The sequence below is a fragment of the Triticum urartu genome, chromosome 6, assembly GCF_003073215.2.
Source record: "Triticum urartu cultivar G1812 chromosome 6, Tu2.1, whole genome shotgun sequence".
Taxonomy (NCBI): Eukaryota; Viridiplantae; Streptophyta; class Magnoliopsida; order Poales; family Poaceae; genus Triticum; species Triticum urartu.
In genome coordinates, this window is record NC_053027.1 from 496667471 (window position 1) to 496681368 (window position 13898).

At 49.8% G+C, this 13898-nt stretch overlaps 1 protein-coding gene across 4 annotated transcripts; it reads left to right on the forward strand.

The window, feature by feature from the left end:
- The first annotated feature begins 4468 nt into the window (after positions 1-4468).
- LOC125514545 lies at positions 4469-12480 on the forward strand. 4 transcript variants are annotated; one of them, XR_007286518.1, is made up of 3 exons: positions 4469-5180; positions 11935-12061; positions 12156-12480. XR_007286518.1 is itself a non-coding variant. In XM_048679883.1 (2 exons), the coding sequence occupies exons 1-2, from the start codon at positions 4911-4913 to the stop codon at positions 11968-11970; spliced, it is 306 nt and encodes a 101-aa protein (XP_048535840.1). In that variant the 5' UTR covers positions 4469-4910; the 3' UTR covers positions 11971-12480. The 4 variants fall into 4 exon arrangements, 2 of the variants coding, with proteins under 2 accessions (XP_048535840.1, XP_048535841.1); XR_007286517.1 differs by lacking the exons at positions 11935-12061; positions 12156-12480 and adding an exon at positions 5346-5725; XM_048679883.1 differs by having other exon boundaries at positions 11935-12480.
- Positions 12481-13898: the final 1418 nt, after the last annotated feature.

Below are 13898 nucleotides of genomic sequence, written 5' to 3' on the forward strand. Positions count from 1 at the left end.
GTACGTTCCACTCGTCCCGAACGCGAAAAAAATCAGAAGCGCAAAAACTCCAGCAGCAGCCTGCGGGTCTCGTCGCTCGTCTGGAGAAGCTCGAGAGCCGCCAAGGAGTCTGCCAATCCGTCCCTGATCCAGGTCCGCGTCTGGCATCATTAGCTCCTCGAACGTGATCAGCTGGCCCAGCCTCGCCATGGAGCGCACGGGCTTGGCAGCGGAGATGATGTTGTTGTCGTTGCGGTCGAAGGCATGTAGTCCACGGATGACCTCGAGCAACTGCGCCTGCTTGTCGAGGCGTGGAGCGTGAGGCGTGAGCACCGGCATAATGACGGGCGCCAGCTCGGCCGTCCGCTAACATCTGCATCGATGGCCAGCAGCAGAGGGACTGGCCGCCCGACGGCTGCAAGCTTTAGGCCAGAGCAGGGCATGCAGCTCGAGGCTTATTGACGCCTGTCATATCATCATCCAATCCTGGCAGCCCTTCGCCTACCTCTGCCCTGCATTCTTATCCGGCCAAGAGCTGCTATACATTCAAAAAAGTTCCTTGTCGTACACCCTTCCAAATTTGAATATATCTCGGGTCAGTTCTAGATGTCCACGAGTTTGTAGTCTGCAAGTTTTTTATACTATTAAAAAACAATTTCAGTGATGAAAGGCAGCAGCTTATTAATCCCACTCTTCTACCGATAATGCCTTTTATCACTGATGCACGTGTCTTCAATTATGATAGGCCATAGCTGGAGCGGTCTTGCCATTTGAACATCCGTATAGTGAAACAAAAGCAGTACGCACATATGCCTCTACATGCTGATCTGCATCATTAGCTTGAATGCATAGCCATCTTGCATATTCTTTGACCTCCATGATATCTCTGCTTAATTAATTTAGCAGATCAAGTTTATGCAAGATGATGGCATCATTTGTGTAGGTACCTGTTGACTGCCTCTATTTCACAAATATGAGGATTTCCCCTCAAAAGCATCTAGCAGTCTTATTCTTAAGAAAGGACCAAGCCTATTATTTTGATTTTAAGTTGTCCGACTCATTATATAGTACTTAAAATTGCATATTGAATTTCGAACATGACTTCATTTTCTTCGGAAAAATTGAAACTTTTGCTACTGGAATTTGCCATGCTAGGAGAGATACTAAACAATTGTATATTTAATGATCGATATATTAAAGCCATAATGCATAATTAGTACGTAAGCAAATAACAGTAGAACTATATATCTTACAATACTATATTTTAATTGTACTCATGCATAAATATCAATGGAGACATGTCCTTCTTTATGTCCTATGTTTCAGCATGACTAGAGCTAGCTTGAGAAGAGAAGTTAGTGCACGTCCCTTAACTCCATTGCATGGTAATTGCTTCACTTTAATATTTTCTTCAGTTTATAAATTTTCATGAGATGAAATACGAGGTTATCTTTTACGAATATACATGAGTAGTAGATGTTATGGACAAGGCAAGTGTAAAAACTTGGTCACTCCTAAACATTTAAACCTTGCATTAACACATTATTTGTTAAAGGAAAGAATTAACACATGTAGTTCGATTAAAAAAAGATTGTAAAATTGTAGGGAGGATTAAAATTTTACAATTTGATTCTATTTTTGAGAGTAAATAATAATAATATGAGTAACAAGACACTAATTCAAGTGTATAATAGTTAAATCCAATTGGCTGCTCATTTAATGTTTGATTCTTTCCCTAGGAAAAACATTAATAACATTCATATAATTTCTTAAGGGTTTTTAATCATGCACGGATCCTAGACCATAAGGATATTTTTTAAATAATCTCAAAGAGATTTTGTTAGCTAGCCAAAACAGTTACATATTTGTTTATGCAAAATTTGATGGTATGTCTATGAATTAGCTATGTCCTATTTATTGTTAATGTTAGGAAGACATGTGGATAAACACATGCTATTCATTTCTAGCAGCTTCGCTTTGATTTATAGTGAAGCACCGGCATTGTCTCACACACCATGACTATTGTCGGTGATGGTGGAAAGGGGATAAGAGATGACATGCCTGGGACACCATGTTGAAACCAGGACATTGATCTGTGGGGCTTTTGAGCCATGGTTATTAGTATAGAGTCAAACAATTTTTTCTCCCCCGTTGCAACGCACGGGCATTTTTGCTAGTCTATCCCTAATAATAAAACACGGATTGACTCCGTGGGTTCACCGTCGTAATACGCTTCTTTCCATGAATTTACGCTTTTAGTTTTTTTTCTTTAACACGTACATAAACTTCACGTCCATCATACGGACTGTTCGTCACGTTTTGTTTTGGAGAGTTTCAAACGTTTGGTCGTCCGCCCCACTCCCGCACGCGTAGGACTCTTACCAAAGCAGATTCGTCTAAACAAATTTGATTCCTCTACAACTCAGAGCGGAGCAGGGAATCGATCTATTTCTACCATCCAAACAAGCCGCGTTCAAAAGTTTCCACGTGATAAACCTGGAAGCTGCGCCCAAGGAGGTTCTACTGCCGCATCGGAGATGGCCTAAAGCATCCTGGTTCTTGGTGTGAACTTGGTGTTGTCCTTCACCCGGCCTATCCTACTCCCCTACCTGGCGATTGGAGCAAGGGGCGAATATGGGCCGGACGGCCGGTGGTTGCATGCGAGTGGTCTGTCACCTACCCGGGCTAGCGGCTGGGGGTGGTTATCATGTAAGCCAGAGTGCGGCGGCGTAGAAGCCACATGGGCCCAACAAGTAGCTCGTCAGCCGATGGCTACAGGCCCGTTGGACCCCCGCGATAACGTTGTGCTCAGTACCAACACTGAACTGAACTTCAATTTGTTGTTGCGTTTGATGTGGCGTTGTTATTACAGGTTGTCCGGCCGTCCGGCAAGATGATATGGGTTCGGCAAGAACATCAGAGGCAATCGATGGTAGTTGGGAAATTACACATGGCATTTTGAATCGCAACATTGATTTTATTTTCTTTCTTTTTTTCTGACAGAAAGTAGCAGTTGTTCAGCTGTTGTATTGAGATTTGAGATTCAAAGGCTACAAAGGGCTCATGGAGTAGAGGGAAAATAATAAAAATGCCCAATTGTGCATATTGCACTTCGGTTGTACAGGATCAACACCAGACTACTCATGAAGCGCCTGCAACAGAAGGCCAAAATCTACATGCAGCTTGTTCTTTTGTTTAGGACACAAGATACTTGAACATTTGTTCTAATTTCATTAATATTAAGTCATATTTCATTCCAAATTATTTACAAATGCCTTACACGTTCCTCCAAGAATCATTTGTAGTTTGTAAATAATAAGTCATATTTCAGGTCGTATTATCTGGATATTTGATATGCTTTCCTTGATGTGATCTTTGTTTCTGTTTGCACATGCTGGGTGTGGATTACATCGATACATTGGCAATAATATGAAGTGAACTGGATCTAGCATTTGTTATTGGACGCCAACTGCATGGGCCGGGACACAGGGTAATATTTTTTCCAGGACTTCAAATGCTTCGATAGGTTATGTAGTGTGTTATTTTTCAGATTTTTCACAGGGTTATTCTTAGTGTACGTTATACGCTGTTTTTGAGTGAATGATTTATCACATGTTTCTTGTGAGATGCAGACTGAAACTAAAATTGCAGACATGCTTTCTCTCTTTTCACAACACATATCCAATACAGATTAAATTAAGCTTGTATTTAGTTCATATGGAACTTCCTTAACTCGACAAACTATTGTTTATGGTGATTGTCATTTACGACGTAGCGAAATGTGAGCTTTATGAGGCGGACATGGTCGAGGTGACAATATGGTATCCAAGGTGAGATCCCCACTTCATTCAAGCCCCTCCTCTCGCTATATGGCATGCAGATGGACTTAATTTGTAGCTGTGGAGTGGTCGGCAGAAGTAGCGTATTGTGGCCGGGGATTCGGTTCTTAAATTAAAGGTGTATTTGTTATGTTAAAAAATTTTCCGGGTAGTGATTTCTTGCTTCTAATTATAGTCAATTCTTATGACGGATGGTGTATGGACTAGAAGCACGGAGTAGCTCACCGAGGGCTTCTATCGCATCCAACCCGACCCTTGCACTGGCATAGTTGGTGGCCGAGCTCATCATCTTAAAATTGATCATGTTCGGACGCACTCTCATTAGGTGAACACTGCGACCACCGTCGGCGAGAACGAGAAAAAGGATAAGCGACACTGTGAGGGGCTTGGGTCATGCTTATTGGTAAGGGCATGCGATTTGTTTTCTTCCATTGCAACGCATGGACACTTTTACTAGTAATAATAATAATAATAATAATAATAATAATAATAATAATAATAATAATAAAGCATGGATTGAGTCTCCGGGTTCACCGTCGCGGCATTTTTACACCAAGGTGCCCGTGGTTTTTAGGAATTAAACCCGCCGTCCGTATATTTTAGTGAATAATTGAAGAAACGTTTTGTTTAAAAAAACCTACATCTGTATGTATTCAACCGGCGGTTCCTCTGTTTCATCTTATCCAGATTCCCCCTCCTCGTGGCGCTCCGCCCCGCCCCGCCCACCTCCTGCTACGCCCCTCGCGCCGCCGGCCGCCTCCTGCCTCGCTCCGCCCCTCACCACGCGCCGCCGGCCTTCTCCTGCCTCCTAATCCCATCTCCTCCTTACCCGCGGCTTTCTTCGCCGTTCACCGCTCCCCTCCACCTACTGGTCGCGACCTCGTGGGAGGCAGAGGATGGGAAGGTGAGGCGCTGGCGTCCGGCTCCAGGAGCTCGAGAGGGCCGATCTGCGCGTCCGCGACCTCGCGGGAGGCATGGCTTGGCGTGCTGCGCTCGATACGAGCGGGATCGAGTAAGGGGATTGGAGGGTGGCGCCGGCGGGATCGCGGACGGGGATGGAGTGGGCGGGTGCCGCCAAGATCGAGGTCGGGGATGGAGAGGGCGGTCGGCGAGCTGGCGGCTGAGGATGGAAGAGGCGGCGCTAATTCGCTGCTACCCGCACCGCACCACGTCCCTAGCTTCCTCCTCTCTGATCGAACCGAGTCCGTTTTACAAAGGGATCCGGCGACTAGAGGGGGAGCTGCCACCGGTGATGCTGCCGGAGAAGCTGGCGAGGTTCCTCCAGAAGTGCGCCTAAGGAGTTCCAGGACGAGCCCCAGTACGGCGGCGACTGGTGGTACCTTCGCGGCCGGGTTTCATATGGTGAGCTGCCTGCTGCTACTACCATATTATAGTACTGCCCGACTACGTGAGGGTTTCAGTTTATCTATAAATGGCACAAGCTGTTCATTCAGCCGGCACTATAAGTTGTTGCTTCTACCAAATCACAAGATCAGTTTATCTATGCTCATGGAATTTCGTGTGTAGGGTTACAATTACAAACTCCGTTGATTATTCACGCTCTGGTCGATGCTCTGTCGGCAGCCCACTGACCAGGCAACTCTGCCGTTGAGGACCGTGTGGACCGCAGGAGGATCCCTGATGCTTTGTTGCTCCTGTGATCTTCAATTTGATGTGTGGCTGTCTACAAACGTACAGTAGCTTCATTCAAATTCTTTTTAGGAATTGTTAGAAGAATTTCTTTGTAGAGCTGAGAGAAAAGATGCGTAGACAATAGAATTATTTTCAGGTTTGCAATAATTCGTTCTATTTGCTTGCAAACAAATTGCACAAGCCGTTCATTTGTTGGATGATGTTTGCATGTATTTCTAGCAAGTTATAAAAACTGATGGAAGATGCTTCGTGTATTCTTTTGTGTGTCTACCAGAACAGGCATGATGGGAGGGCGATGCTCCGTTGATTGCTTTTCTTAATATTACAGAGGGAGCATCGAAGTGGCGATTGGTACTTTCCCTTTCAGCGGCTGTCGTGGTATTTCTCATGGGGGGCTTGCGAGTCGACAGATGCCACAAGGGCTTAGTGTGTGGGTAAGACTGCTACTGATAGGCCCGGGAGCGGGTATGCGAGTAGCACGCGGTGGTTTACCCAGCTTCGGAGCTCTCCGGAGAGATAATACTCCTACTGCTGCATGTCTGAGTGTATCTGACATATCTAGTATAGAGTTGCTCCTAGAGCTGTATCTGGGATCAGTGCCATAGGCATCTGACTTGGTAAATGCATGTATGTGGTATGCTAGTGGCCGGCCATGTATGACCATGGCTTGCGGCCGTGAGTGTGCGTGAGTGTCCATCATCCTGGATGGATGGATGGATGCCCATATATATAGGCATGGCTAGCTTAGAGAGTAAGCTATGTAGGCATGGTGGGGTGTCATGCTTGTCCCCTGGGTCACTTCATAAATAGTGCCAGGGGACAAGTGACACTATACATGATGGCATTGAGGTACAGCTGTCTCGTCCGCGGTATGGCCGCCACGTCGGGGTCTTGTCGATGTCGCTTCGGGCTGCAGTCGGCAGCCGGCTGGTTGGCGTAGTTGGCAGCCGGCTGGCTGGCGCAGTCGGACTGAGGGGCTTTGCTAGCCCTGATGTCTTGAAATATCGTCTTGCCGTCCTCGGGGTACCCGTGGTCGATTACTCCGACAGTAGCCCCCAAGCCTCCGGGCAACTTGACAAAGTTGGGCGGAGGTTTTTTGGCGAGTGTTCATGGAAATTGTCAAGAAAAAAGACAAAGTTAGTCCATGCAGATATATCAAATGTTTGCTTTTAGCATTGCAAGTTTTATGCGGAGGGTGCCGACTCGGTTTCGTCCGAGCCCCCTTAATCTTTTTCGTGTTCCCTCCGCTTTTTGGCTTGTGCTCTTGCTTGCCGAACAGCCGTTCTGCGGTCTGTGGCTAAGAGTGGGCCGCGAAGTGGAGTGTACAGTACTCAGAGTCTAGGAGCAGATTCAACCGAGTAGATACTTGTAAAGGAAAACGGCCGGGTCGCCCGAACGTTTTTCTTCCCGGGCGTTTTTTGCATGGGTGGCCTCCAGTGTTCACTCTTGCTAGTCAGACAGCCGCTTTGCGGTCTGTGACTAAGAGTGGGCCTTTGGTACCGCGCATGGTACTAAGCCGTCTGCGGGAACTAACGTCTCAGGCCAAGCGGCCAGCCCCCGGGCCAACTCTGGCTGGCGCCGGGGCGAACAATGATGCTACTGTAATAAAATGCGGAGACAGCCCCCGAGCATCGCTCGTGGTTATCCATGCTTGCGTGGTGCAAAAAATATGCGGGTGAGGAGCTCACATTGATTTTCGTGTAGTCGCGGTCGTCGAAGACAGCCGACGCGACTCGGCGCTCGCAGAGCGCGTCGGCGCACCCGCTGGGTGAAGCCTTCGAGCCTCCGGGTGCTCGGAGGGGGGTCCCGGCCGGTCAGGCTCGATCGGCCAGGCGGCGAGGCGTCTTGCAGCGCCCCTTTTTTTCTGCCGGCTGCTGACAGCCGGACAAAACTCTTCTCTTGTCTGCAATCTTCGCGGGGGCGCGTCAGCGCACCCGCTGGGTGTAGCCCCCGAGATTCGGACCGACTTCTGAGCAGTCGGGCTGGATCTCCCGGCAACTACTTTGTCTTCTCTCTCGCGGGGGCGCGTCAGCGCACCCGCTGGGTGTAGCCCCCGAGATTCGGGCCGACTGCTGAGCAGTCGAGCCGGATCTTCCGGCAACTACTTTGTCTTCTCTCTAGCGGGGGCGCGTCAGCGCACCCGCTGGGTGTAGCCCCCGAGATTCGGGCCGACTGCTGAGCAGTCGGGCCGGATCTTCCGGCAACTACTTTGTCTTCTTTCTCGCGGGGGCGCGTCAGCGCACCCGCTGGGTGTAGCCCCCGAGATTCGGGCTGACTGCTGAGCAGTCGGGCCGGATCTTCCGGCAACTACTTTGTCTTCTTCTTCCGGCCGGGTGGGCGGACCTCGACACAGCAGTCGGGCTCTTTGCAGCCGGACAAGCAGCCAGCGGTCGGACGCACACACACATTTTTTCTTTCTTGCCAATCGGCCGTGGGCATCCGGCCATCTCACCCGGTCACTCCTTTTTTTTTTCAACCAGCATGGGCAGCCGGTCTTCTTTCCACCGGCCCCATTTTTTTTCCAGTCGGCCACGGGCAGCCGAACAGCGGGAGCCGGCAGCCGGCCGGGCCGGGCAACGGGCGAGCAGGGAGCCGGCAGCCGGCCAGGTGGCGGGCGAGGCCGGCGGGCCGGGAGGCGGGGAAGCCGGCGGGCCGGCAGGACGACCCGGATGCGGAGCAGGTGGCCGGCGGGGCGACTCGGCGGTGGAGCAGCTGGCCACGGACGGGGCCGGCCCGGCAGGCGCGGAACGGGAGGCCGGGCGCAGCCGGCCACTGCGAGCCGGCGCGGGCCGCGTGGAGAAGGGCGTGGGAGCCGGCGACGGGGTGCGGCCAAGCAGCGCGCGGGAGGCGGCGATGCGGGCCGGAGCCGCAACGAGGCCGGGTTGCGGGCGTCGGAGGCCGGCAGGCCGGATGGCGGAAGTCGGCGCGGGCGAAACCGGCTGGCCGGGTTGCGGAAGCCGGCGCGCAGGACGGGCAGGAGGGTGCAGGCGGAGCCCGGCAGTGGGGAAGCAGCTGGCGCCGGGAGCCGGTGCAGCGGTTGGAGGGCCGGACCCGGCCTATGTGGGAGAAGCCGGCGCGGTGTGGTGTAGGCGGAGCTGGCAGGCATGACCCGGCCACGGGCGGAGGCAGAGACGGACGGGGTCATGACGACGGCGCAGGGAGTGGCGCGGAGGCGGCGGCTTGACGCGGTGCGAACGGCGGTCGATGCGCCTGAGACAGCGAGCGCGTGGGAGGCGGGCGGCCCGGCGCGGAGGCGGAGCAGCCGGCCAGGCGCAGGCGGCGCGGTGGAGACTGAGGCGCGGGCCGGTCGGGTGCGGGCAGAAGCCGGCGCGTGAGGGTGCGCGCGGCACGGAGCGGGGAGGTGGGCCGGCCGAAGGCGGACACACGAGGTGCACGGCGCGGGAGCCGGCCGGGAGCCACCACCGGCCGGAGGAGATGGCGCGAGCCGCTCGGCGCATGGCGCGGGAGCCGGCCCGGAGCCGAGGCCAGCTCGAGGAGATGGAGCGCGGCGCAGGAACCCAGGGACTGCAGCAACACGGTCGCGCAGACGCGCGTTGTGGAGCCGTCTGCGAGCGGGAGGCCGGGCCCCTGCGGGAGGCCGCAGGCAGAGGAGCCGGCAGGGGCGCGGGCCGGTGCCGACCGGGCGGGAGAAGGCACAACGTGGCCGGCGCGCCCGCGGGGCGGGCCCGAGGTCGAGGAAGATCCTCGCGGGGAGCTCGGCGGGGCCGGATGGCCGAGGGAGCTGGACCCGCCCAGGCACGAGGCAGCGCCACACACGGGGCAGCACGACAGCGGCCGGCGGGCCGGTGCTGCGGAGGCCGGCGCGCGGGGGCGGAGCCGGCGACGAGCGCGACGATGTGGAGGTCCGAGCCGGAGCCAGTGGTGGACGCGGCAGCGGCCGGTCGTGTGGGAGGAGCTGGACGGAAGTAGCTAAAGAATTCATGAAGCTGCCAGGCTGTGTGCTTGCTTGCTAGCTTTGCATATGCGTGCAACTGCAAGAGAGGCGGGCGGCAGCCAGGAGCTCGGAGCAGAGGACGGACGTGACGCTCGAAGCAAAGGACGGCCGGAGCTGCGGGCACACAACGGAGGTGCCGGGCCGGAGCTGGGCGATGCGGGAGCAGCGGCCGCAGCTGTGGAGGCTCAGGAGCGAGCGCTGGTTTGCTAGTGCACAACCATTGTCTGGCTTGTGTCTAACTATTATCTGGGCTATGAGTTTGGGAAGTGTACAAGGCATGTATGGTTATGGTTTGACCATATTTTGACTTGCATCTAGCTAGCTTATAAAGATGGCATATGGAGAAGTTAATGCGCGTTCCGGCTAGAGCAAGGCGTAGCACAGAGAGGAGCAAACGTGAGCGGCGTGTGGGTGGCCACGGCCGACCGAAACGAGGCCCCGCGCGCGGCACGCGCGCGGCGCGCGGACGGACGGTCGGTGTTGCGGTGGTGGTGAAGAAGATGGCGAAGCCGACGGCGAGGGCGCGCCGTCCCGCACGGCCGCTCCCGGGGCGAGTCGAAGTCGAGCCCCCGAGCGCTACCGGAGAGATGGCGCGACGCCGTGGCGGAGATGATGAAGATGGTCCCGTCCGGACTGCGAAACCAGCAGCAGCGCGGTAGCATAGTAGTAGTACCGCCCCACGGTGGGCGCCAATTGTCGTGGTATTTCTCACGGGGGGCTTGCGAGTCGACAGATGCCACAAGGGCTTAGTGTGTGGGTAAGACTGCTGCTGATAGGCCCGGGAGCGGGTATGCGAGTAGCACGCGGTGGTTTACCCAGCTTCGGAGCTCTCCGGAGAGATAATACTCCTACTGCTGCATGTCTGAGTGTATCTGACATATCTAGTACAGAGTTGTTCCTGGAGCTGTATCTGGGATCAGTGCCATAGGCATCTGACTTGGTAAATGCATGTATGTGGTATGCTAGTGGCCGGCCATGTATGACCATGGCTTGCGGCCGTGAGTGTGCGTGAGTGTCCATCATCCTGGATGGATGGATGCCCATATATATAGGCATGGCTAGCTTAGAGAGTAAGCTATGTAGGCATGGTGGGGTGTCATGCTTGTCCCCTGGGTCACTTTATAAATAGTGCCAGGGGACAAGTGACACTATACATGATGGCATCGAGGTACAGCCGTCTCGTCCGCGGTATGGCCGCCACGTCGGGGTCTTGTCGATGTCGCTTCGGGCTGCAGTCGGCAGCCGGCTGGCTGGCGCAGTCGGACTGAGGGGTTTTGCTAGCCCTGATGTCTTGAAATATCGTCTTGCCGTCCTCGGGGTACCCGTGGTCGATTACTCCGACAGCGGCCAAAGAAAAGCAACACTTTTTCATGTGATTTCAGATGAAACGACCAGAGTGTGTAAAATCTAAATCGCTACAAACAGGTCAAGGTTAGTTATGTTTCTCCTTTTGATATTCTCTAGATAATGTTATCAAGCAAGATCACCTTAGGACAATATAATCTACTATTTACTTTCTTTGTGTTTCAGTACGTTCGAACTATTTACATGTGTGCAAATGGGCAGACTTTGATTATGCGACTTGGTGCCTTACTTGTTCTGCCTAACTGTTGGATCCTAGCTCTTATGTTATCTACCTATAGCCAGTGCATGCTAAAAAATAAAAATAAAACCTATGGCCAGTGATATGTTTATGGCTGGATGTCTACTGCTTCTGTCAATGCCATAGTAGATTCGATCGAAACTGATATATCTAAACAACAATTGTTTCATTTCGATCAGATAACATTATTTTTTCTGAAAAATCACATCCTTTTATTCAAGTTTGTGGGTGTTTTCCCTGATCTGTTTGCAACTTGGCATGAGAGTCCGTTTATGCATATAGTTATTTTGGTCCAGAAATCGACCATGGATGATGCTTCTTATTTTCAAGAGACTAAGTTCTTCCGAGTCTCCGATAAAATAAATAAAGAGGGCTTTAATGAGATGATGCTTCTTATTTAATGTTGTTAGATCTCCTAAAATAGTTTGAAGGCGTGGGGCTTGCTGGTCAAGTAGGTTGCGCTGCTCCATCAGGATGTCCTCCCCCAGTGTAGTGTTAACTGATTAATCATGCACATCCATTAAAGCAAATATTCAGAAAAATGTTTAGTTCACTAATTAATCAATCGGTAAAGGACCAGTTGTTTAATCCTACTATCTAGACACTTCATCCATCCAATCCAGTAAGTTTAAATTGATTAATCCTGCACATTCTTAAATTATGAAGAGTAAAAAAAGATTTTGGTGTTGGAGGAGCAGCCAGCAAGTGCAGTTTGCAAACCAAATGCAGTTTCTATAGTGAACACTGATTTGCGACCTCAGCTCAGCCATATTGGACGGATTGATTACTTTGTGAAATAGGAGTTAGCCCATAATAGAAATGCCACTCCAATATTGGAGGAAGTGTTGATTGAGCTGAGAAATTTACTTGATGATGAAAGGAACGATTTGCTTCAAAATTTGCAGAATAACTTCTCCAAGCTCTCAGAAGAGAAACAATAATGTGACTCCCAGGTGCATCTCTGAGAGAAAAGCTGGAGATGCTTTGCCAGTCGCAAAACAAAGGGAAGTAATTGCTACGGACGCCAGCCAGGTGTTCATGCTATTTGATTCGTGTTTTCTGCTCTTAATAATGCTTCCGTTTTTCTTCTTTTAGAACCCTTCTTTTGTACTCTTACAAATAACAGATGAAAGGAGAAGGATGAAGAAGTCAAGCTATTGCAGAGATCAATTGAGGAGCTCAAAAGAACTTTAGTGTTCTCAAAAGTAGCTTTATTCAGTTTGAGTGAATTTTGTGGCCTAAGTGTTGTAGCTATTCATTTTGCCACGCATTCTGAATGTTAGCACACACCCATGTTGGTACAGAACTCCTATTGTTATGCCTGTTATGACAACTTTCCCAGATTTTCGTGCATAAACATACATATGTGGACTAAATTCTTTTGTTACTTGCTCAGTGAATACATATGTATGCTTTTTTTTTGCAGGTGAATACATATGTATGCTAATATAGTTATTGGTGTTATGATATTGGTTGAGTCAATTATACCATTTACAATATTCAATTAGGCTTTGAGTTTGTTATATGCAAAATGTTCACAACCTATTAACGTCTAAGTGATAACTGATAAAAAAAATTATGCATCGTACATTCATCCATCTATGGTAACTATGCAAGCATGCATGACTATCATTTGTTTTTCAAATATTCAATCATTTTTCTCAAGAATGGTCCTTATCTCGGATGAGATATATTGATGCATTCCTATATTTTCGTATACTTCTAATCCCTGAAAACACAAGAAAAATCCTAAAAGAAGTTACTTTTTGTAATTAAAATTGCTAGCAATGACCTTTTTGTTTTACGTTATTAAATATCTTATATGATCTGAACATCATGCACCTGCCTGGAAACACATATTAGCATTGACCAGTGAATTTTCACTAAGAAAAGAGAGCCCGATTCTCGGGGATATTTTTCTCCCGTTGCAATGCACGGGCCCTTTTGCTAGTACAATGGTAAATTGTATAGGTGCACTAGTTCAGCGAAGAGATGGTGATATAAGTGGTATGTGGATGGTAGATAAAGGTTTTTTGTAATATGAAAATATAAAAACAGCAAGTTAACTAATGATAAAAGTGAGCACAAACGGTATTGCAATGCGTTGAAATAAGGCCTAGGGTTCATACTTTCACTAGTGCAAGTTCCCTCAACAATAATAACATAATTGGATCACATAACTATCCCTCAACATGCAACAAAGAGTCACTCCAAAGTCACTAATAGCGGAGAACGAACGAAGATACCTCTTGAGCACTGCGTTGGTTTTCCCCGAAGAGGAAGGGATGATGCAGCAAAGTAGCGTAAGTATTTCCCTCAGTTTTTGAGAACCAAGGTATCAATCCAGTAGGAGGCTACACGCGAGTCCCTCGTACCTGCACAAAATAAATAAATCCTCGCAACCAACGCGAATAGGGGTTGTCAATCCCTACATGACCACTTACGAGAGTGAGATTTGATAGATATGATAAGATAATATTTTTGGTATTTTTGTGATAAAGATGCAAAGTAAAATAAAGGCAAAGTAAAGAGCAAAGGAAATAACTAAGTAGTAGGAGATTAATATGATAAAGATAGACCCGGGGGCCATAGGTTTTACTAGTGGCTTCTCTCGAGAGCATAGGTATTCTACGGTGGGTGAACAAATTACTGTTGAGCAATTGACAGAATTGAGCATAATTATGAGAATATCTAGGTATGATCATGTATATAGGGATCACATCCGAGACAAGTAGACCGACTCTTGCCTGCATCTACTACTATTACTCCACTCATCGACCGCTATCCAACATGCATCTAGTGTAGTAAGTTAAAAACAGAGTAACGCCTTAAGCAAGATGACATGATGTAGAGGGATAAACTCATGCAA

What these genes read in the sequence shown, in the direction of transcription:
- LOC125514545 (XM_048679883.1), top strand. Translation starts at nt 4,911, where the DNA reads ATGGAGAGGGCGGTCGGCGAGCTGGCGGCTGAGGATGGAAGAGGCGGC. An exon ending in TCGCGGCCGGGTTTCATATG is followed by an intron (nt 5,181 to 11,934) that starts GTGAGCTGCCTG and finishes CAAAATTTGCAG; the next exon opens with AATAACTTCTCCAAGCTCTC.